Below are 23,792 nucleotides of genomic sequence, written 5' to 3' on the forward strand. Positions count from 1 at the left end.
AAACACAAAACCATAATGTGTTTAAAGGGGTCAGTAATATACCCCAGTTCCTGCATTGCCCAGCAAGCACGGAAGATTGCCTGAGACAGCCCAAGCTAAAAATCACAAGTATTTTTTGTTGTAATAATTGGCTTGTACAGTGCGCCCCCAACGGAAACTGGAGTGCCTGGAAGAAACCCATGCAGACACGGGGAGCACGTGCAAACTCCACACAGATAGTGACCCGAAGCCAGAATCAAACCTGGGCCCCTGGCGCTGAGAGCCAGCAGTACTCACCGCCGAGCCGCCCAGACTCCCAAGGTGCAACCAAGCTCTTCCAGTCCATTTGTGTGTCTGTAAGCATTCAGAATTGAGCTAGGCCTTTGTTGTGATTAGAATCCTCTACTCTTACCTTCATTCCACATGGCCAGAGTGGATTCGTGTTACCTTTACCTGGACCAGTTCTCTTGTGCTCATTAGGTGCACCAGTTGAAGCTCATGTTCCTCCTTCATCAAGTCAAATTTTTTTTTGCATTTCTTCAGCTGCTGCACTGGAAATTTTTTTTTTATCAGGAACCATTTCGTAGGAGGTGTTTGTTTTTTGTTTAAATTCAGCCTCAACTGGAAATCTGATTCCGCCTTTGAGAAGCTCCTCTGGTTTGCAGCAGTGGCTTGCTTTTTGCGTGCTGCAGTATAAAAATAGAGATTTGGACCACAGGAGTACATTGCCACCAACCTGGAATGGAGGATTACATTGTTCCGTGCGGTGTGGATCAGCGTTGCAGGAGAAAGAGATTGGCCTCAAAATTTCCATTGCGTAACAGAAAACCCACTGAAGAGTTAACCTTTACTTATTAACCACACTGACATTAGTGCAGTGCCGAGAGCGTGGTTATTTGGCAAGATAAAGGTTAAACTGCAGCTTGAGGAAACACAAACATTCTGCTCACTTTTTTTTCTGTGTCTCTCTCTGTCACCCATTTCATGACTTGACCCAATTTATTTCCATTACTTGGGATTAATATCAGTTTGCTAGATGGAGATATAATCTTGCTTTGACCTCTACTTTTTTTTTCCTCCAGCATTTTTGTTTGTTTGTATGCACTACAGTGTGCTCACTACATGCTGGTCTAACATTTGTAGAGTTTGCCTTAGTGACACACAAACCCAGCAAATACACAAACCCGTGGCTGTGCCTTTGCACTGCAGGTGTTGTAAGGCAAATCAACTATTGCCTTGGTTTCTGCTGTTTGACCAAGAGAGGATAAAAGAGCTCTTATTGCCAAATATTGCAGAATGACCCCTAAGGGAACCCTGTAAATGGGATAGATCCATTCCAAAGTTCTATCAAAACACTGGCGAGATTAGGGATAGTTGGCACCATGTTACCTTTTCCTTATAAAGGCAACTGACCAAAACAATCACTGGATGCTGCCATTAGTGGCCATCATTGATCATAAAGATATTAGATGTTGACTCCTATTCACACACCATTCCATAAGCAGCCCTATCATCTCAGTCTAAATGGCCTGGTCTCTATGTATGGGCCCTTGTATTGGAGGCAGTTAGGTGAGCATATTGGCCCTGAGTTGCAGTCCACTTCCTGGTCAGTAGTATTGAGGAATGGAAGCCTGAGCTTTGACTCGTTAATCTCCCGGCCGCAGCCTCAGAATGCTGAGGCTGATTTATGCCTCATTGTCACCCCTTGATCAAACGCACAGGGAGTGAATCTGAGCCCATGGGGTGGTGCAGTGGTTAGCACTGCTGCCTCACAGCACCAGGGACCTGTGTTCAGTTCCAGCCTTGGGTCACTGTCTGTGAAGTTTGCACTTTCTCCCCATGTCTGCAAGGGTTTCCTCTGGGTGCTCTGGTTTTCATCCAGTCCAAAGATGTGCGGGTTAGGTTGATTGACCATGATAAATTAACCCTAATATCAGGGGGATTAGCAACGTATAAATCTGTGGGAATAGGGCCTCAGTGCAATTGTGATTGGGGCAGACTCAGTGGGCTGAATAGCCTCCTTCTGCACCATAGGGAATCTGACTTGTCTGTGTGGAGTTTGCATGTTCTCACTGTGTAGATTTCCTCCGGGTGCTCCTCTCACACACCAAAGATTTGCATGTTAGGGGGATTGGCCATGCTAAATTAAGTGTCCAAAGATGTGTAGGTCAGATGGACTAGCCATGGTAAACGTGTGGGGTTACGGGGATAAGGTGGGGGAAAGGTCCTGGATAAGATAGCCTATCAGGGAGTCAGTGTAGTCTCAGTGAGCTCTTCTGCACTGTAGGGATTCTATGATGTGTGCTATGGAGCACATTGTTGGGAAAGGGCATTGACCAGTATGGGATTGCTACAAATATGAGGACCTGCATATTCTCAGAATCCTCCTGTTTGGGGAAAAATTAACATTTAATCAAGGTGACTTTTTTTATTTCTTCAGGAGGTCCATTCAGTGGCCTGGGTGAGGTAGTCCATCGGGAAAGTGTTCCCATGCACACATTTGCGAGATACCTGTTCAAAGCTCTCCTGCTCCATGACCCTGACCTGGCCTACAAAGTGTCTTTAAGAGCAATGAGGTAGGTGAAATCTTTGAGGGGAAAACATTTTTCTTGAATAAACTAATTGTGCATGAGGTGACTGTCCGTTGCAAGGGAAGTACGCTGCTTTTTATTTCACTATCTAAAAGCAGACGTCAGAAAACCAATGATTGTAATGCTACTGAAGAGATCTCTGAAAATGACATTACCCTGAGTCATGCAGTTATGTGGTAGGTGGGAAGAACGGTGTGGACTTTGTGCGTGAGTGCAATGACTAGTTCTTACAAGTGGGGAAATTTGAACAAAATTCTTGCCTCAAAGCCTGTACCCACATTTTTTAAATTCATTCTTGGGTGTGGACGTCACTGACTGGGTCAGCATTTATGGCCCATCCCTGAGGGCAGTTAAGAACCAATCAGATTGTTGCAGAGTCACATGTAGGCCAGACTGGGTAAGGATGGCAGATTTCCTTCCCCAGCAGATGGTGAATTAGATGGGTTTTAAGATGCACCATAGAAAGCAATCTGTATCGCAGCTTGGTATGACTCCTGCTCTGCCCATGACTGCAAGGACTTAAAAAAGGTCATGAATGTAGCCCTATCCATCCATTGACTCTGTCTACACTTCCTGCTGCCTCGGCAAAGCAGCCAGCATAATTAAGGACCTTATGCACCCCGGACATTCTCTCTTCCACCTTCTTCCGTTGGGAAAAAGATACAAAAGTCTGAGGTCATGTACCAACCAACTCAAAGCTTCTTCCCTGCTGCTGTCAGACTTTTGAATGGACCAACCTTGCATTAAGCTGATCTTTCTCCACACCCTAGCTATGACTGTAACACTACATTTTGCACTCTGTCCTTTCCTTCTGTATGAATGGTAAAGCTTTAAGTTAATACGTGTGGCAATAATAAATCAAACCAAGTTTAAATTTTTTCAACAACGGTTTTGTGGTCATCATTAGACTTTTGATTCCAGACGTGTGTTGAATTCAAATATCGCAATCAGCCCTGGTGGGATTCAAATCCTGAGTCTCTGGATTACTAGTCCAACAACAATACCACTACACCACTCTGCCTCATGTAAGACTGGTTTGATTTCATTTGATTTATTATTATAGTCACACGTAATTGGTATACAGTGAAAAGTATTACTTCTTGCACACTATACAGACAAAGCATACCACTCATGGAGAAAGAAAGGAGAGGGTGCAGAATGTAGTGTTACGGTCATAGCTAGGATGTAGAGAAAGAACAACTTCATGCAAGGTAGGTCCATTCAAAAGTCTGCCAGCAGCAGGGAAGAAGCTGTTCTTAAGTCGGTTGGTATGTGATTTCAGACTTTTGTATCTTTTCACCTGACAGAAGAAGGTGGAAGAGAGAATGTCCGGGATGCGTTGGGTCCTTGATTATGCTGGCTGCTTTGATTTTGATTTGATTGTTGTCACTTGTATTGGGATACAGTGGAAAAAATACTGTTTCTTGCGCACTCTATGGACAAAGCGGACTGTTCATAGGAAACACGATACTGCAGAATGCAGTATTACAAGATGTTGCAGATGTCTTTGCTAATGCTGATCAAGTTTTGGAGCTCAATGCATTCAATTTCTCACTGCAAGCGTGTGTTCTTAAAGAGCAGGAAGTCTGCAGTATGTATATTGGTCAGTGAGTCATTTGAGGCAAGAGATGTCACCGTGTCCCTCTCCTTCAGGGTGTTCTGACGTTTGCAGTTTTCATATGACATTTCGAAGACCGGCAAAGGGTATGTTAAGGGGTGGGAGGTCCTGCATGATGCAGTTTGACGCCCGTCGCCTTGAATGTGGGCTGGAAATTGGAGCCCGTCGACAGGAGGAAAACTTGTCTAATGGGCGTCACTCCTTTGTTGCTTATCTCTGTGTGGGTTCCCTTTCACGGATGCCTGAGCAAATTCAGTAATTCTATGACTTAACGGCACTAACCACAGACCTAACTAATTAGCCCAAGAGGCTTCCCTCTCTAAACCACACGTTTTTTCCAGAGAGTTGCCGCAAGTATATTTTTCTTGCACTTAATCGGTGCTCTGGTCTGCGTTGCTCTTGTGCAAAAGCTTTCTGGGTTACATGGCATAATTTGAACAGGATATTTGGCCCAACCAGTCCGTGCTCCAATGGCGATTCATCCCTTCCTTTGTCATTTAGTAACCCATATGACCCTCTTAAGACATAGGAGCAGAGGTAGGCCATTTAGCCCATCCAGTCCACTCTGCCATTCAATGAGAATGGCGGCACCAGAGTTAGCACTGCTGCGCCTCAGCCCTAGGGACCAGGGTTCAGTTCTGATTTGGGTCACTGTGGAGTTTGCACATTTTCCCCATGTTTGCGTGGGTTTGCTCTGGGTGCTCTGGTTCCCTTCCACACTCCAAAGATGTGTGGGTTAGGTGAATTGGCCATTCTAAATTGACCCTTAGTATCAGGGGTACTAACTGGAGTAAATGTATGCGGAAAGGGCTAGAGTGGGATTGTGGTCGGTGCACATTTGATGGGCCGAATGGCTTCTTCCTGACTCAGTGGTCTTAGCACCGTTTCACTGGCTGTACTGCATTAATGGGATGGATGGTGAAGTGCTGGATTGGCACATTCTGAAACGAGAAGTGAGTAGGGATCGTCAGAACAGGAGTGTGTCATTCAACATCTAAAACTTGTTCGATGGGCGAAACAGCCTCTTGCACTAGGTTTCTATGATTCCAATGTTTATATACTTCAACTTCTATTCATCTGCCTCTGATCTACCTCAATATCTATATACAGAGATCAACCCTGCATTTGTTAACCAAATTGGCCCCCATTTCAAAGGTGTTGTGGGGAAGTGAGTTCCGGGCTTTTACGGGCCATTGTGCAGATTAGTTTATTTCCTATTGCGTCCATAGCAACCATTGTTTAAACATTGAATCTTGTGTCCAGAATGATTGCACCACCCCGCTTTGCTCACGATCATCTCCTGTTTCCAGGCTGCCAGTGCTGGAATCTATGGCGCCAGCAGGCGATGGCTCTCACCCGCACCTTGTAGCATTAGTGGATCCTAGCCGCTACCCACGTTGGTTCATCCTTGGGCATCTTGAAACTCAACAGTGCGAACTGGCATCTACCATGTTAACGGCTGCAAAAGGTAAGACGGGAGTCACACCACCTCAAAACACAGTTAGATGTCACATGTTTCCCATCCCCGTGGGTGGTTCTTCATTTTGGTTTAGATGCTGTTGTGAATTGGGGATTTGCTGGGAGCAAAATAAAGTTTAAATTCTGTTTATTAGTGTCACAAGTCGGCATGCATTAACACTGCAATGAAGTTGCTGTGAAAATCTCCTAGTCGCCTCACTCCAGTGCCTGTTCGGGTACACTTAGGGAGAATTTAGCACCTAACCAGCACATCTTTCGAACTGTGGGAAGAAACCCACTCAGACACAGGGAGAATGTGCCGACTGCGTAGATGGTCATCCAAACTGGAAATCGAACACTGTTCCCTGATGCTGTGAGGCAGCAGTGCTAACCATTCGTACAGAGCATAAGCATTACTTTGACTTATCTGGGTTGTCAACAAGAAACATTTTGGAAGATAGCTCAATCCCATTTGGGAGTCAATAATTTATCTACACCCATTGCATCACCTGCTGCCCAATAAATTCTAATCAAGTGCTGAGGGAGATTTTAGCACGGCCAATGAACCTAACCAGCACATCTAAAGTTAAACTTTATTAATTAGTCTCAAGTAAGGCTTACATTAACACTGCAATGAAGTTACTGTGAAATTCCCCTAGTTGCCACACTCCGGCGCCTGTTCGGGCCAATGCACCCTAACCAGCACGTCTTTCAGACTGCGGGAGGAATCCGGAGCACCTGGAGGAAATCCACGCAGATGTGGGAAAAACATGCAGACTTCACACAATGACCCAAGCCAGGAATTGAACCTGGCGTTGTGAGGCAGCACTGCCACCATGCTGCTCTGACTGTGGGAGGAAACCCATGCAGACACAGTGCACAGACTCCACACAGACTGACCCAAACCAGGAATTGAACCCGGCTCCCAGGCACTGAGGTAGCTGTGCTAACCACTGTGCTGCCCATGTAAACCACACTTCCATCTTTTGTTTGTGACATGATTAGAGGAGGTAAAAGAGGAAAACGGCAAGCGTAGGAAACAAAAATTGAGATGGTTGTAAGTTGCAGGTACGAGATTAGGCATCCAAATTAGGCAAGTGCCTTTTGTCCAGTGGATTTCATGTAGAGACGGGACCAATGGGAATGTGGAGTTGAGGCCATAGTTGGGTCAGCCATTTTCGTATTGAATGGTGGAGCAGACTTGAAGGGCTGAATGGCCTACTCCTAATTCATATATTCATACAGAACTGAAGTATTGGCTTCCCTTTGGACTTTAACACAATGGTTAGCACTGCTGCCTCAACACCAGGGACCCAGGTTTGATTCCCAGTTTGACTGTCTTTGTGGAGTTTGCACGTTCTCCCCGTGTCTGCTTGGGTTTCCGCCGGGTCTCCGGTTTCCTCCCACAGTCCAAAAGACATGCTGGTTAGGGTGGGGGGTTTGCCGTGCTAAATTCTCCGTGTACCCGAACAGATGCCAGAGTGTGGAAACTGGGGGACTTTCACAGTAACTTCGTTGCAATGTTGATGTAAGTTTACTTGTAACACTAAGTAAACTTTGAACTGACTGTGCATTTCTAGTGGGCTTCTTTTGTCTTGAACAACAGACTTCCTTTTAAAGGTCCGACTTTAAGTGTGAAGTTTTCTTGTTACAAAACTGCATGCTCCTTCCAAAATCATCTTTCTCACTCTTCAAATGACCCTCTCGCAGCTAAATTCCTATTGAGGGAGTCCTCCCTTGAAGTAATGATTGCGTTCCTGGAAATTGCCACTCAGTGAAGCATGGTTTCTCATGGGAGTCCATGTTGAGTTGGGTTCTTGGGGACAACATTTGCCCAGAAGAATCAATGTAAAAACTGAAACGCTGTTCCACATAGTCTGAAAAACTTTAGGAAGTGACTTTAAAATTGCTGCCTTGCCTTGCTTTTAGGCTTCTTCCTCGGCAGAGGCCTCTGTAAGGCACCCAAGTTTACAACAGGTTCCTCAAACACAGGTACTGTGCAGCAAATTATTTTAAAAACAGTAGTTCCTCAATCTCAGCATCAGAGAAATTTGAAAAACAAAGTTTACAGTGCAGTGCTATAAGAGTTTATTATTACAAGTATGCTTACATTCACATTGTAATGAACTTACTGTGAAAATACACTGCCACAGTTTGGCGCCTGTTCGGGTACACTGAGGCAGAATTTAACACGGCCAGTGCACGCTAACCAGCACACCTTTCGGACTGTGGGAGGAAACCCACACAGACATGGGGGAGAATGTGTCGACTCCACACAGACAGTGACCCAAGCCGGGAAACGAACCCAGGTCCCTGGAGCCGAGAGGCAGCAATGCTAACTAATGTTCCACTGTGCTACCTTAAGATGCAGTACAATGAAGAATTCTTCCAAAAAAATACGAAGTCCAGAGCTCCTCAACCATAGAGGATACAGTGAAACAAAAATTGCCTGAAAATAAACTTTAGTACGTACACGTGATACCTGAATAGGTACAGTAGAAAAAAAAACTTAAAGATTAAATTTGGTATATATATGGAGAGGTACCTGAATTGCAGCAAAAAAAAGCATTGTTCCTCAAACGTACAAAAAGGACAAAATGGCACCGTTTACAAGCTAGGCACAACTTTCCGAATCATTGGGCCCTGGTCACTCCACAATGCATCATGTCGGGGATGTGATGATATCATCACACATGCTTAAGATGTGGAATATTTTATGGGCAGCACAGTGGTTAGCACTGCTGCCTCATAGCACCAGGGACTCGGGTTCAATTCCTGGCTCGGGTGACTGTGGAGTTTGCACATTCTCTTGGGTCTGCACGGGCTTCCTCCAGGTGCTCCAGTTTCCTCCCACAGTCCAAAGGTGTGCAGGTTAGGTGGATTGGCTGTGCTAAATTGCCCCTTAGTGTCAGGGAGACTAGCTGGGGTAAATGCATGGAGTTATGGGATTAGGTTGGGCTTGTGGTCAGGGCAGACTTAAAGTTTATTTAGAAGTCACAAATATGTCTTAGATTAACACTGCAATGAAGTTACTGTGAAATTCCCCTAGTTGCCACACTCCAGCGCCTGTTCAGGTACACTGAGGGAGAATTTAGCATGGCCAGTGCACTCTAACCAGCACACCTTTTAGACTATAGGAGGAAACCGGAGCACCCAGCGGAAACCCACGCAGATATGGGGAGAACATGCAGACTCTACACAGAGTGACCAAGCTGGGAATTGAACCCAGGTCGTTGGTGCTGTGAGACAGCAGCGCTAACCACTGTCAGCATGCTGCCCTGTGCTGACTTGATGGGTCAAATGACCTCATTCTGCACTGTAGGATTCTATGATTCTTTGATACTTTAAATGGAAGCCAACAAGAAAAATATAAGGCCCTTTGAAGCACAAACCACTTTAAAAGAGGGTACTTAAACTGGGGTTTACTCTAGTCACCTATCTCCCCACACACATGGTGAGCCTACAGTTCTTGCTGCGGAACTGTTGGCTTCTATTCGTGATGGAACCATTTTGGACCCAGAAGTTTGTGGTTGGAACCAGCTGCTCATGATCGCCAAGTGTGGAGACCATGTTCATAGCGCCATCAACAGGCAACTGGCTGTTACTGCACTGAAATAATTCAGGCACTATCTTTACGAACATGAGAACTAGGAGCAGGAGTAGGCCATCTGGCCCCTCGAGCCTGTTCCGCCATTCAATAAGATCATGGCTGATCTTTTTGTGGACTCAGCTCCACTTACCTGCCTGCTCACCATAACCCTTAATTCCTTTACTGTTCAAAAATTTATCTATCCTTGCCTTAAAAACATTCAATGAGGTAGTCTCAACTGCTTCACTGGGCAGGAAATTCCACAGATTCACAACCCTTTGTGTGAAGCTCCTCCTCAACTCACTCCTAAATCTGCTTCCCCTTATTTTGAGGCTCTGCCCTCCAGTCTGCAGAAGGATCTAGATAGGCTGGGCAAATGGGCCAGGAACTGGCAAATGGAATTTAATGTTGGCAAGTGTGAGGTTGTCCACTTTGGTAGGAATAACGGTAGGAAGGACTATTACTTGGCGAAAAACTGCAGCAGGCGACGGTGTAGAGGAACCTCGGGGTCCTTGTGCATGAGTCGCAAAAACCCAGCCTGAGGGTGCAGCAGGTGGTCAGGAAAGCGAATGGGATGCTGGCCTTCATAGCGAGGGGGATTGAATATAAAAGTAGGGAGGTCTTGCTGCAACTGTACAGGGCACTGGTGAGGCCGCAGCTGGAGTTCAGTGTGCAGTTTTGGTCGCCGCACTTACGCAAGGATATTTTGGCCTTGGAGGGAGTGCAGAGGAGGTTTACTAGGCTGATGCCGGAGTTGAGGGGGTTGAACTATGAGGAGAGGCTGAATAAACTAGGCTTGTACTCGTTAGAGTTTAGAAGAATGAGGGGAGATCTCATTGAGACGTATAAGATGATGAATGGGATGGATAGGGTAGAGGTGGAGAGGCTCTTCCTGCTTAGAAAGGACAGTAGGACTAGAGGGCACAGCCGCAAGATAAAGGGAGGGGGGGTGGTTTAGAACGGAGTTGAGGAGGAACTTCTTCACTCAAAGGGTGGTGAATCTCTGGAATTCTCTGCCCGTTGAAGTGGTGGAGGCTGCCTCGCTAAATATATTTAAGACGCAGGTTGATAGGTTTTTGATAGGCAAGGGGATTAAGGGTTATGGGGAGAGGGTGGGAAAGTGGAACTGAGCCACGACAGATCAGCCATGATCTTATTGAATGGCGGGGCAGGCTCGAGGGGCTAGATGGCCTACTCCTGCTCCTGTTTCCTATTTCTTATGTTCTTAGTTCTAGTTTCACCTGTCAGTGAAAACAACTTCCTTGCTTCTACCTTATCTATTCCCTTCATAATCTTGTATGTTTCCATAAGATTTCCCCTCATTCTTCTGAATTCCAATGAATATAGCCCCAGTCTGCCCTCATAAACCAACCCTCTCAACTCCGGAATCAACCTAGTGAATCTCCTCTGCACCTCCTCCAGTGCCAGTATATCCTTTCTCAAGTAAGGAGACCAAAACTGTACACAGTACTCCAGGTGTGGCCTCACCAGCACCTTATACAGCTGCAACATAATCTCGCTGTTTTTAAACTCCATCCCTCTAGCAATGAAGGACAAAATTCCATTTGCTGCCTTAATTACCTGCTGCACCTGCAAACCAACTCCTCGCACAAGACGCCCAGGTCCCTCTGCACAGCAGCATGCTACAATTTTTTACTGTTTAAATAATAGTCGAAATGACTTTGAATATAAGAAATGTGAAGGGTCCTTTGCACCTGGAATTAAACAGTTTCCTTTTGAACTGCGCATTTCTAGGAATGTTAACTAAAAGTAAAGTTTATTTATTAGTCACATGTAATGCTTACATTAACACTCAGTGAGTAAAATTCTCCGAGTCGCCACCTTCTGGCGCCTGTTCAAGTCAATGCATCTAACCAGCATGTCTTTTGGACTGTGGGAGGAAACTCGCGCAGAAATGGGGAGAATGTGCAAACTCCGCACAGACAGTGACCTAAGCCAGGAATTGATCCCAGATCCCTGGCGCTGTGAGGTAGCAGTGCTAACCACTGTGCCACCGTGCTGCTCTTGATAACAGGAGATGATGATAACACGGGCTGAAGATAATACAAGGCCAATAGTTAGCAGAATCTACCAGCTTTGAAGGGGATATGAATCCCGTCCCACACTCGCCACATTTCCTCGGTTTCCTCATGGTCCAGACGTCCTGGTGTGACACCATGCTCAACTGAAGTGTATACACACACACACACACACACACACACACACACCCCCACCCACCCACCATGTCTTTCTCTGTTCAGGCTGTGTAACTGGTTAAAGTTCTTTCCACAGTCAGTGTTTTTTGACCAACTGGGCTGTATTTTTCTCAGGGTTATCTGTAGAAAAGTCAAGGTCAAGTCAAGAAATTGAACACAAGTTAAATTGACACTTTTTTATTCATTCGTGGGACATGGGGGTCGCTGGCTGGCCAAAATCTTTTGCCCATCCCTAGTTGCCCTTCTGGTTGCTTGCTGGGCCATTTGAGAGTAGTTGAGAGTCAACCAGGTTGCTGTGGCTCTGGAGTCACATGTAGGCCAGACGAGGCAAAGTTGGTAGATTTCCTTTCCTAAATCTGATGGGTTTTTCCAACAATTCACAATGGTTTCATGGTCATCACAATTGCATAATTTTTTATTATTGAATTCAAATTACAATGTCAGCCGTGTGGGATTTGAAACTGGGTCCCCAGAGCATTAGCTGAGTTTCTAGATTCATAGCCTAGCAATAATACACTAGGCCATTGCCTCCCCGCAGTTATAACTTAGTTAATACTAATAAGAAATGGAAGTGTGCAGTGCAGGAGGACACTTGAGGGTAAGCTGGGTGGAGAAAAGACTAATAAAGTACTGAATGAAGACAGAGAAACGATACCGAAAGAAGACAAACTTAGTTCTCCAGCCATGTTATCCTTGCCGATCTAAACAACGGCAGAAGGATGACTGGGAGAAGAGTAGGAGGCCAACACTGAAGGAAGCAGCTAGATAAGGATAAAGAGTGGATTAAGCAGAATTCCCAACAACCGGGTCACCAACTGTTGCCATGATTGGCAAGTCTGGAAAGCTATAGTCACTTATGCCACTTGATGTGACATTTGGGACAGTGAGAATGATCCCAGGAATGAAGAGTTTGTCGTATGTGGACCAGTTGAGGAATCTGGGTCTACACTCAATGGAATTTGGAAGGATGAGGGGGAAATCTAATCGAAACTTAAAAGAATACAGAGAGGCCTGGATAGAATGAACATAGAGAGGATGTTTCCACTAGTGGAGGAGGCTAGAACTTGACACAACCTCAGAGTCAAGGGATCCTCTTTAAAATCAGAATGAGGAGGAATTTCTTGAGACAGAGTGAGATGAATCTGTGGAGCTCATTGCCACAGAAGGCTGTGGAGGCCGGTGTATTTAAGACACCAGGTTCTTGATCAGTAAGGGAATCAAAGGTTACAGGGAGAAGACAGGAAAATGGGGATGTGAATCATATCAGCCATGATTGAATGCCAGAGCAGGCTTGATGGGCCGAATGACCTAAACCTGCTCCTACGTCTCATGGTCTTATTGATTGCGCAATACAGGGCGGTGACCCTAGCCACTCTGCAGTGGTTTGTGGACATTCATTTCAGTCTGTGGAGGTTCTGCAATCCCCTTGTTCATGTTCCTCTTCCCAACATTTGTCAACCAAGCGTTGTACCATCGGACTCCTGTTCTTACTGGAGCTGCTTTCATAACACAAGTTTCTGAACCTCAGTGTTTCCTGTGAAGTCAGCTTCTGAAAAAGTCAGCTGTGATATGTTCTGCTTCCACTTAGTTTCTGACCCCCTCATCATCATCTATCTGGCAAGTCTGTGCAGAAATTCGGAAACGACTTACATTTCTGATTTATTTATATTTTTAACACATTTACAATTTCCTGCTCTTGCTTAGTTTTGCAGCATTGTTTGGTTTCTGCATTATCTTAGTTATGGCATTCCATATTCCAGATTAAATTTGTTTGGGGGAGGGGGGGAAACTAGCCCTTATCATTCTAGTGGCACAGTGGTAATACTACTGCCCCAGTGACCCAGACTCAATTCCTGGCTTGGGTCACTGTCTTTCTGGGTGGAGTCTGCACATTCTTCTCGTGTCTGCATGGGTTTCCTTCAGGTGCTCTGCTTTCTTCTCTGTCCAACTGTGCATCTGTCTGTGCATTGACCCAAACAGATGCAGGAGTGTGGCGACTCGGGGAATTTCACAGTAACTTCATTGCAGTGTTAATGTAAGCCTTACTTGTGACTAATAAACTTCACTTGAGCTATCATTTTCTCACGGCTTGCAGCTTTTTATTCAAGAAGGCAGTTGGCAAGCTGTTTTGGACCTGTTCCAATGTTCCTCTCCCTCCCCCAACCTTCCCAAACTATATCCCTTTGAGTTGCAGCAGTTGGACTAACTGTTGACTTCTTCCTCCCTCTGTACAGATCGAAGGAGGGTGGCTATAAATTTGTGTCCCTTCAAATTCTTAATGCACCTGGCATCTGATAATTCTGGAATATTAAAGTACAGATGGAGGCCATTCAGCCCATCCTATTATTCATCTCTTTCTAAAGCGTTGAACGCTTTAGAACGCTAACCACTGTGCCACTGTGCTGCTACTGTCCTTCAGGAAGGAAATCTGCTGTCCTTGCCCAGTTTGGCCTACAATGACTCTAATGTGGTTGACTCTTAACTGCTGTGGAATCTGCTTTGGCCGCATCTGTCATTTACTTGGGAGAGTGGAGTTTCTGACCACAGTTCGCCAGTGGGTTCATATATACCAGGTACTTAACCTGAATATTAAGAGAACTCACTAAGGCTCCTTCAATAGCACGTTCCAAACCCACAATCACTAGAAGGACAAGTAGGTACCTGGGAACGTCACCTGGAGGTCCCTCTCCAACCACTCGCCATCCTGACTTAGAAATATATCATCACTCGTTCACTGTCGCTGGATCAAAATCCTGGCATTCCCTCCCTTGTAAAAAGTTTGACAACACCAGGTTTAAGTCCAACCGATTTATTTGATAGTACACTCACTAGCTTCGTCAGGACGAAGGGGCTAATCCCGAAAGCTAGTGAGTGTACTATCAAATAAATCGGTTGGACTTAAACCTGGTGTTGTCAAACTTTTTACTGTGTTTACCCCAGTCCAACGCCGGCATGTCCACGTCATTCCCTCCCTTAACAGCACTGCTATTACACCACATGGACTGCAGTTGTTCAAGAAGGCAGCTCACCACCACTTTCACTCAGTTAGTGGGGAGAAATAAATGTTGCCTAGCCAGCAAAGCTCACGTCCCTTGAGCTGAATCAGAGATCTGGTAAGTTTGTTTTATCGTTCCAAATTTGTACATGTCTGTAAAAACTATAGCTGAAAGAGTACATATTTATATTCAGAGAGCAGTTAAGAGTCAACCACATTGGAGTCACTGTCGGTCAGACTGGGTGAGCAGATTTCCTTCCCTAAAGGACTCTATTGAACCAGGTGAGCTTTCGTAAGAACATGAGAAATAGGAGCAGGAGTAGGCCATCTAGCCCCTCGAGCCTGTCCCGCCATTCAATAAGATCATGACTGATCTGAAGTGGATCAGTTCCACTTACCCTCCTACTCCCCATAGCCCTTAAATTCCCTTATCGATCAGGAATCTATCCACCCGTGACTTAAATATATTCAACAAGGTAGCCTCCACCACTTCAATGGGCAGAGAATTCCAGAGATTCACTACCCTCTGAGAGAAGTTGTTCCTTCTCAACTCTGTTCTAAACTGATCCCCCCCTTATTTTTGAGGCTGGTTTCCTTTCGAAGTGGAAAAAAATCTCTCTACCTCTACCCTACCTAGCCCCTTCATTATCTCTTATGTCTCTATAAGATTCCCCCCTCAGCCTTCTAAACTCCGAGTACAGGCCCAATCTACTCGATGGCAATCAACAATTTGTTGTATTTGTGTTGAGATTTGTTTTTGTCTGATGTAATCATTTTTCTTGCTTGTGTTGGTCAAACTCCTGTAAATTGGTTCAGTAACATACTTTCACATTGTCTTTAAAAATTAGGACCTATCAAGCCGGTGTCTGGGATCTGACTTGTCTGGTGGTAACCTCAGCTGGGATCATAACCATATAGAAAATGCTATACACAAAGCATGAAGCTCAGTGCGATTTATCAATCATAGGCTGTTTTTTTTAAGTGTTCTACTCTAAGTTCATTCTCCTGTCTTCTGGTTTGATTAATATTCCCTCTTGTTTCAGGAGACCCAAAGTGGCTGCGAGTGGTGTTAGAATCCATTCAACAAAACATTCATTCTCCTTCGCTGATATACAAACTAGCACAGGACGCTTGCAAAACCGCCACGCCGCCAAACTGTGCACCCGACATTACACTCCTCAATGTGTCCCTGGAGCTAGGATTACAGGTTGGCTTGTTTTTAATGTTGTGCTGTGGTCTCTGCAATAGTTTGTGGATCAATTTATCTCTTTCGTGTTATGCTCACTTAATTTCTGCCATGGAATGTAATGTAGAATTTGGGACGGGGGTTGGGGGGGGAGGAGAAATATTCACGGCAACACCTTGCATTTATGAAGCACTGCTGCGACAACGTAATGTACTTCACAGGAGCATTAGTCTGAGCATATTTTGGCATAAAGCCACATGAGGATATGTTAGAGCAAGTGAACAAAGGTTTGGTCGCAAAGCTAGGTTTTAAGGAGCACCTCTTTTTTTTAATTGTTTTTTAATTCCAATTCACTTTAATCAAGTCCAGTTCAGAGTCTCAAGTTGAGACATTCCTGATCCAAACCGACAAGACAGGGCTCTCACCTCCTGTCTTGGGCTTGATCTACATGATCCAAGCTGATTGGAGTAGGCATAGCTCCTCCAAGGCTTGATCTCATTTGCATCTTAGCCAAGAAGCTGAGATGCCGCTTTTAAAAATTGCTTCAAATGAAGCTAAAATGTAACCTAATGACTTCAGCCAAGTACAGCATGTCAATACCATACTTGATCTTAAGCAACATCTTAAAGGAGAAGTAGTTTAAGGAGTGAATGCCATAGTTTAGATCCTAGGTAGGTTAGAGATGAGGGTGAGACCATGGGATGATTGGAAAATAAGGCTGAGAATCTATGGTATTGCCAGACTGAGGGATCCATGTAGGTCCATGAACATGGAGTGATAAGTGAATAGGGCTTGGGCTATGGGTTGGAGAGTTTTGGATGAACCCAAGTTAGGGTGAAAGCCAGTTATAAAAGTATTAGAATAGCAGAGACTGGAGTTAACAAAGTATGTTTGGACTGTATTTTGATTTGATTTATTATCGTCACATGTATTAGCATACAGTGGAAAGTATTGTTTCTTTCATGCTATACAGGCAAAGCATACTGTTCATAGAGAAGGAAAGGAGAGTGTGCAGAATGTACCGTTACAGTCATAGTTAGGGTGTAAAGAAAGATCAACTTAATATAAGGTAGGTCCATTCAAAAGTCTGACAGCAGCAAGGAAGAAGCTGTTCTTGAGTTGGTTGGTACGTGACCTCAGACTTTTGTATCTTTTTCCTGACGGAAGAAGGTGGAAGAGAGAGTGTCTGAGGTTTGTGGTGTCCTTATGCTGGCTGCTTTTCCAAGGCAGCAGGAATTGTGGACACAGTCAATGGATGGGATTCTAGTTTGTGTGATGGATTGGGCTACATTCACGACCCTTTGTAGTTCCTTGCGGTCTTGGGCAGAGCAGGAGCCCATACCAAGCTGTGATACAACCAGAAAGAATACTTTCTATGGTGCAGGTGTAAAGTTGGATGAGAATCATGGTGTTGTGCTGTATTTTCACTGGTGTGGAAAGGTTTTTGCACCATGTAGAAAGCTATAAAAATAGAAAAGGCTTAGTTTTTCGCCATCCCTTCAAAATTAAATTGAGACTTTTGATGCAGGTCAGGTCAATCTCCTGTAGCTGCCTGTGTTTGGTGATTGCCTGCCCTTTTTCCACAGTTACCTTTAATTCTGTCGTCCAAGTTGCTTCCTGGCATAGTTGACTATTTCTGAACTCCAACGCACGTCCAGTCCATCACTCAAACCAGCCCCCTATCCGTTGCCTCTGACTACACTTCCCAGCGCCTCAGGAAAGCAGCCAGCATAATTATCCAAATGTTGTGTTGGGCAGCACTGAGGCCAAATGAATTTGGAAGCCAATCAGGGAATAATGGTTGTGTGCGTTACAAACCCGTAGAGCGAGTGAGAGAGTTGTGTGTGTCCCTTGAAGATGGTGGTGGTGGTGAGCTGCCTCCTTGAATTGTTGCAGTCTGCATTGACCCACAATGCTGTTAGGGAGGGAATTCCAGGATTTTGGCCCAGCGACTGCAAAGGACCGGCCAATATATTACCAAGTCAGGATGGTGAGTGACTTGGAAGGGAACTTGCAGGTGGTGGTGTTCCCCATGTATCTGCTCCCCTTGTCCTTCTAGATGGAAGTGGTCGTGGGTTTGGAAGGTGTTGTCGAAAGATCATTGGTGAATTGCTACAGTGCAACAGTGGTTGTGTAGCAGTTTGCTCGGGGAGTTGGTTGTGTCGCAGCTTGTCTGGAGAGTTGTGTTGCAATGTATGTCAACTGGTTCATTCGGCATCGCTGGATTTTTATTATGATGCATTGGTTGGGGTACGGTTTATGAAGTATAGCCTCTTTATAGCTCGCACTGCTGAAAGTAGGATCCTGGGTGTGTGCACGTGTTAGACGCCAGCCTTTCTGACCATGGTGATAGCCCTCAGTGCAAGGTGTCAGCCTTTCAAAGGGACAATGTTGTTCTGTGAAATTGAGTGAAGCCCCCCCCACTCTCCATCTAATTGTGTTTATAAGAGGTAGATTTTTACATTATCATCATTACAGTAATGTCTCCTTGTTGTACTTGACTGTGAATGTTCCTTGTCCCTGCAGGTGATGCGAATGACGCTGTCTACAATGAACTGGCGTCGCCGTGAGATGGTCCGTTGGCTCGTGAGCTGTGCTACAGAAGTTGGTAAGCAATAAAATGTGCATTTTTTATTGATCCTAAGAAGGCTCACAACACCAGATTAAAGTCCATTTGGTATCACAAACTTGTCAGCAGCGCTCCAAAAACTCGTGCTATCAAATAAACTTGTTGGACTTTAACCTGATGTTGTGAGCCTCCTTTTATTGTGCCCACCCCAGTCCAATGCCGGTATCTCCACATCATTTATTCTGGCATAGACAGCGAGCGCTGCTGGCAAGTACATCATTTGTTGCCCATCCCTAATTGCCCTTGGAGCTGCGTGGCTTGCATTTCAGAGGACCATTAAGAGTCAACCACAGAGTAAAAAGCATTAATGTGCTCTCTACCCTATCCTAGATGCAACAATTCCCTCACTGGTACAGTTTCATCATCAATGCTTGTTCTCCACTACAGAACTAAACTGGACAGGGTGGGTTTAGCTCAATTGGTTAGCAATGCCAACTGCACGGGTTCAATTCCCATACTAACTGATGGCCCTGCCTTCTTAACCTTGCCCCTCGCTTCAGGTGTAGTGACCCTCAGGTTAAATCATGACCGTCATAGCCTATGGTCATCTGGGACTAAGGTAACTTTACCTTTTCATTTTTACTCAAATCGCCACTTGTGTGCCCTTATGGCCCTGCAGTTTTCTTTAATCCCTACAGTGCAGGAGGATGCCATTGGGTCCTTTGAGTCTACATCGACTCTGACAGTGTCTTCTCCCCCCCACTCTACCCTGTAACCCCACACCTACACCTCTTTGGACATTAAAGAGCAATTTAGCATGGCCAGTCCATCTAATTTGCATATCCTTGGACATTAAGGGGCAACTTACCATGGCCAATCCACCTAACCTGCACATCTTTGGACTGTGGGAGGAAACCCACACAGACGGACCAAATATGCAAATTCTACAGTCATCAGAGGCTGGAATTGAGCCCAGGTCTCTGGCGCTGTGGGGCAGTCATGCTAACCACTGTGCGATCGTGCTGTGCGCCAACAATCAACTTTGAATTGCAAGTTTTCATTCAAATTTTTCACCATCTTCCATGGGATTTGAACCCAGGTCCCTAGAGTGTTACCCTGGGTCTCTGGATTGCCAGTCTGCAACAATACCACTTTGCCACCACCTCTATCCCACAAACTAAGTCCTCGCGCAATTGATATCTAGTCTTTTATTTCAGTGCTATTTTGAGTATAAAATTGACTGGCTTGGTGCCCATGTTGCAACAGTGGCTAGACCCAGGAAGTGATCGGGGGTTGTGAACGGCACTGTACAGACGCGAACACTTTATTTGTAAAGCCTGATTTATATCAACAGAATTGTCCTGTGCAGCAGTGCTTATTAAGGAATCCGTCTCTTATCCTTTCAGGTGTCTGTGCCTTGATGAATATAATGCAGAATTGGTATTCCCTCTTCACTCCAACCGAAGCAACCACAATCGTAGCTGCCACAGTAACCTCTCACGCCACCGTTTTGCGATTGAGTCTGGACTATGCCCAACGCGAGGAGCTAGACAGCTCAGCCCGGACCCTTGCTCTCCAGTGTACAATGAAGGACCCTCAGAACTGCGCACTGTCAGCCCTGACCCTGTGCGAAAAGAACCACGTAGCCTTTGAAACCGCATACCAGATTGTCCTGGACTCTGCCTCCACGGGGATGAGCTACTCGCACTTATTCACCATCGCCCGGTACATGGAGCACCGGGGCTTCCCCATCCGGGCCTACAAGATGGCCAGCCTCGCTCTCTCCCACCTCAACGTCGCCTACAATCAGGACACTCACACGGCCATCAACGACGTGCTGTGGGCCTGCTCGCTGAGCCACTCGCTGGGCAAGAACGAGCTGGCCGCCATCGTGCCGCTGGTCATCAAGAGCGTGCAGTGCGCCCCTGTACTGTCGGACATCCTGCGGCGGTGGACCATGTCCGCCCCCGGCCTGGCTGGCGTTCCTGGACGCAGGAATTCCGGGAAGCTCATGTCGACGGAGAAGGCGCCACTGTGCCAGCTGCTTAACGCAACCATCGACGCGTACATCAGCACCACACACTCCCGCCTGACTCACATCAGCCCCCGCCACTACGGCGAGTTCATCGAGTTCCTCAGCAAAGCTCGCGAGACCTTCCTGATGGCCCAGGACGGACACATACAGTTTACCCAGTTTATAGACAACCTCAAACAGACCTACAAGGGCAAGAAAAAGCTCATGATGCTGGTTCGGGAACGCTTTGGCTGAAATTCGGAATTCCGCCTGTCCCAAGTCTTCCTACGTTGCAGTGATGTCCTTTTCTTTTTTTGGAGGGATGGGGTGGAGGTGCAAGCGAGAAAGAGGCACAAACTTAACTAAAAGTCATTCCAGGCGCACAGCAGCTGACTTCCAGGAGCTTGCTCCCCCTGGTGTTTGATCCACTGAGGGTGGCGTTTAATGTACCCTCCTGTCCAGGGGAGGAGGGGGTGCTGGCAATTGCGCTGGAACCACCAGTGTTTAAGTGGGAGAAGGGGGAGGGTGGGTGGCTGGACTGGCACGCAACTACTAAACTTGCAATGGGTGGGTCACCCTAGCCGCAGGCCTCCAGTCATTTCTCAAAGCAGAGTATTAATTTAACGCTTTGTGACGGTTACTTGCAAATGATTGTATGCCACTAGAAAGTGGTCTTTTTTTTTTTTGCAGTACCTGCCCAGAAGTGGCGGGTTGTGGTTTAATCCATACGTTTTATTTTTTTTTGTGTATTCGGTTACCTAAAGCAGTTAAAGAATTCGTAACGGAGTATTTCGAGCTACCTTTTAACCAGACGACCGAGGCTGGCAGGGTCCTGCGGGAATCTGTGTGGGATGTTTATCGTGAGGATGCTACTTGAAGTGAGTTGTTGTCAGTGTCCTTTCACCACTGCCAGCCCACCCCACCTCGCCTGTAGCAGATTGGGAGTGTGCATTGCAATGGCAGTGCGAGGACAAGGGGGCAGTTTCACTCAGAGGGTGTTATTCAAAGGTTGTGGTGTGTCAGGACAGAGCACCTTTTGTTTTCTTCCTCTCCCCCCCTGCCCTTCTCTTTCTCTCTCACTGTCTCTCTTTCTCTCTCTCTCAATGCTGACACAGTGCCAAAAATGATAGTGTTCCATTTCTTGAGAAATCTTGGAATCTTCTGATTTCACTCACTCGATTAACCAGTATTTTTACATTTCAAACCTTCTCTTAAAATTCAGCCCATTTAGGATTTTGCTTCTAGATTTTTTTCCCCACCTAAAATCGGCTTGAACATTATTAACCAGTGACCTGTAGTAAACCCTCCCTCCCATGTCTTTTATTTTTGTACGGTTACGATTGTGTGTAGGTTCTCTGAATTGGGTCACCTTTAAGCAAACCACCCCCCTCCCCTCCCCCAACCCCCTCTGCTTTCTAACCATCATTTTCCCAAAAAAGAGGGGCTTTTATCAAAAGAAAAAAAGGTTTGATTGTGCTTTTTAAACCCCCTAAAATGGGGGTGAAATGCTATGGTGGGTCCCATTACAAATTACCAGAATGCTGGCCATGAGAGGCATGGTGGCACAGTGGATAGCACTGCTGCCTCACAACCCCAGGGACCCAAGTTTGATTCAGGCCTCAGGTCACTGTCTGTGGAGTTTGCACATTCTCCCCTGTGTCTGCGTGGGTTTCCTCTCAGTGCTTCAGTTTCCTCCCACAGTCCACAGATGCGCAGGTTGGGTGGATTGGCTGTGCTAAATTACCCCTTAGTGTCAAGGAGACTGGCTAGGGTAATGGGGATAGGATCTGGGAGGGATTGTGATTAGTGTAGACTTAATGGGCCAAATGGCCTCCTCCTGCACTGTAGGATTGTATGGAGTCATTAAAAGAGGCAGGGCAGGATGAGAAAGTTGTAAATAAGGCTTTCAGAGGCCGAATGGTCTCATTCTGCACCGTAGGATTCTGAGAGCCTTTTTATTGCAGAGCTTCAGGATTCTGGTTTTTATTTGCAGTAAGTCCATTTCCCCTCCTCCCCCCGTAGCTCTGTTTCAAAAACGTCTTAAATTATGCTGCAGATTTTAGTTTCTCATGACGATCCCGTCAACAGGAATGCTGCCTCTTTCCAAGAATTGTTTTAAAAAGTGTGTGTGATAGTGTTAGGACACGTGTGCGAGGTACCTTTTTTTGATATTCCTCTTCCCTGGGGTCCGAGGCAGCGTGTGCAGAATTCCTGTCATCATCTAGTATCTCCCAAATCCCACTTGACCCTGGGACCCAGCTCTTAAACACACAGGCATCGACCAAAAAATAAAATTGAAACCCCCACCCTCAACACTATGGAGACCCCAGCAGATTACCATAGGTTATACCAAAATCTGTCTCTTCTTGACCTTATACCTCTTTATACTGCTGTGTGCGCACACGCGCGCACCCCCCTCTCTGCATTTCACCTCTCTTTTTCTTTCTCTCGCCAACAAACTCCTGCCAAACTTGAATTTTAAAAAAAGGAAGAGAAATAATAAGCCATTCTGATCAGGCGTGTGTCTTTTTTTTTAAAAGAAGTGTAAACCTGTGTGTGTGCAGTGACTGAGCCTAATCTCAGGGAAAGAAGGAGGAAACAATTTGTAAATAGTATTTTATTTGTCAAATTAATATGAAAGAAAGTTTAAAAGAACCTTTAATTTATGGACTATGTGTAATACAGTACTTGAATTTCTTTTTTGTGGGCAAAACAGTGTCATCCTTAAATTTTTTAATGTATTGCACAGCTGTAGGGACAAGCTTAACAGCTGCTGGTCAGTTTAATTGCTCCTGATTTTTTTTGTACAGTGCATCCAACATTTTTTTGTTAAATATTTATTGAAGTTTGTACATGGTTTTCCCTGTTGAGAAATAGACCTATTAAGACAATGAATTTGCAGCTTGTGTAAGTTTTCTTTCCTGTAGGCTGGCGTGTTACCATTCACTCCAACTCACCTCGCCGTGGCTGCATGTATTTGTTTCCCCCTCCCTGCTCCAAATCCACATTTGCCTGCAGCTGTGAGTAGCGATGGTGGAGACTCTTAACTTCACCTGCACTTTTTCCACTCGTAGGAAAAAGTAGAACCACAGGGCACAACCTCAGGTCAAAGGGACGATCATTTAAAACAGAGACAAGGGGGAATTTCTTCAGCCAGAGTGATGAATTTGTGGAATTCATTGCCTCAGAAGGCTATGGAGAGGGCAGGTCATTGAGTGTCTTTAAGACAGAGATTGGTTTTTGATTAATAAGGGGATCACGGGTTATGGGGAAAAGTCGGGATGGGGATGCGAGAAATATCAGCCGTGATTGAATGGCGGAGCAGATTTGATGGGCCGAGTGGCCTAATTCTGTTCCTATGTCTTATGGTCTCCTGCTCACAGCTCACTCGGCGCATCTCCTGCTCTGATAACCTACCCCACGCTGAGCTAGAAGGATTTGATACTCAAACCTGTTTTGACCGTGTTACGAATGCTTCTTCCTTGGCCTTTTGAGTCCTGGGGTGGGATTCGAACCTGGAGCCTTTGGCTCAGAGGTAGAACGCTAACCCCTTGAACCACAAGGCCTCCTCCATTCT

At 45.7% G+C, this 23,792-nt stretch overlaps 1 protein-coding gene across 1 annotated transcript in view; it reads left to right on the plus strand.

The window, feature by feature from the left end:
• Positions 1-23,110, plus strand: part of LOC145360891 (zinc finger SWIM domain-containing protein 4-like) — a 114,882-nt gene extending 91,772 nt beyond the window's left edge. The window contains exons 11-16 of the mRNA XM_080216393.1: positions 2,420-2,555; positions 5,499-5,656; positions 7,576-7,638; positions 15,490-15,653; positions 18,159-18,240; positions 19,608-23,110. Coding sequence (XP_080072519.1) covers positions 2,420-2,555; positions 5,499-5,656; positions 7,576-7,638; positions 15,490-15,653; positions 18,159-18,240; positions 19,608-20,470 — 1,466 coding nt within the window. The 3' untranslated portion in view covers positions 20,471-23,110. The remainder of the gene's footprint in view (positions 1-2,419; positions 2,556-5,498; positions 5,657-7,575; positions 7,639-15,489; positions 15,654-18,158; positions 18,241-19,607) is intronic.
• The last annotated feature ends 682 nt before the right edge of the window (positions 23,111-23,792 follow it).

The sequence above is a fragment of the Carcharhinus amblyrhynchos genome, chromosome 33 (genome assembly GCF_965287045.1).
Source record: "Carcharhinus amblyrhynchos chromosome 33, sCarAmb.v2.hapA, whole genome shotgun sequence".
NCBI lineage: Eukaryota > Metazoa > Chordata > Chondrichthyes > Carcharhiniformes > Carcharhinidae > Carcharhinus > Carcharhinus amblyrhynchos.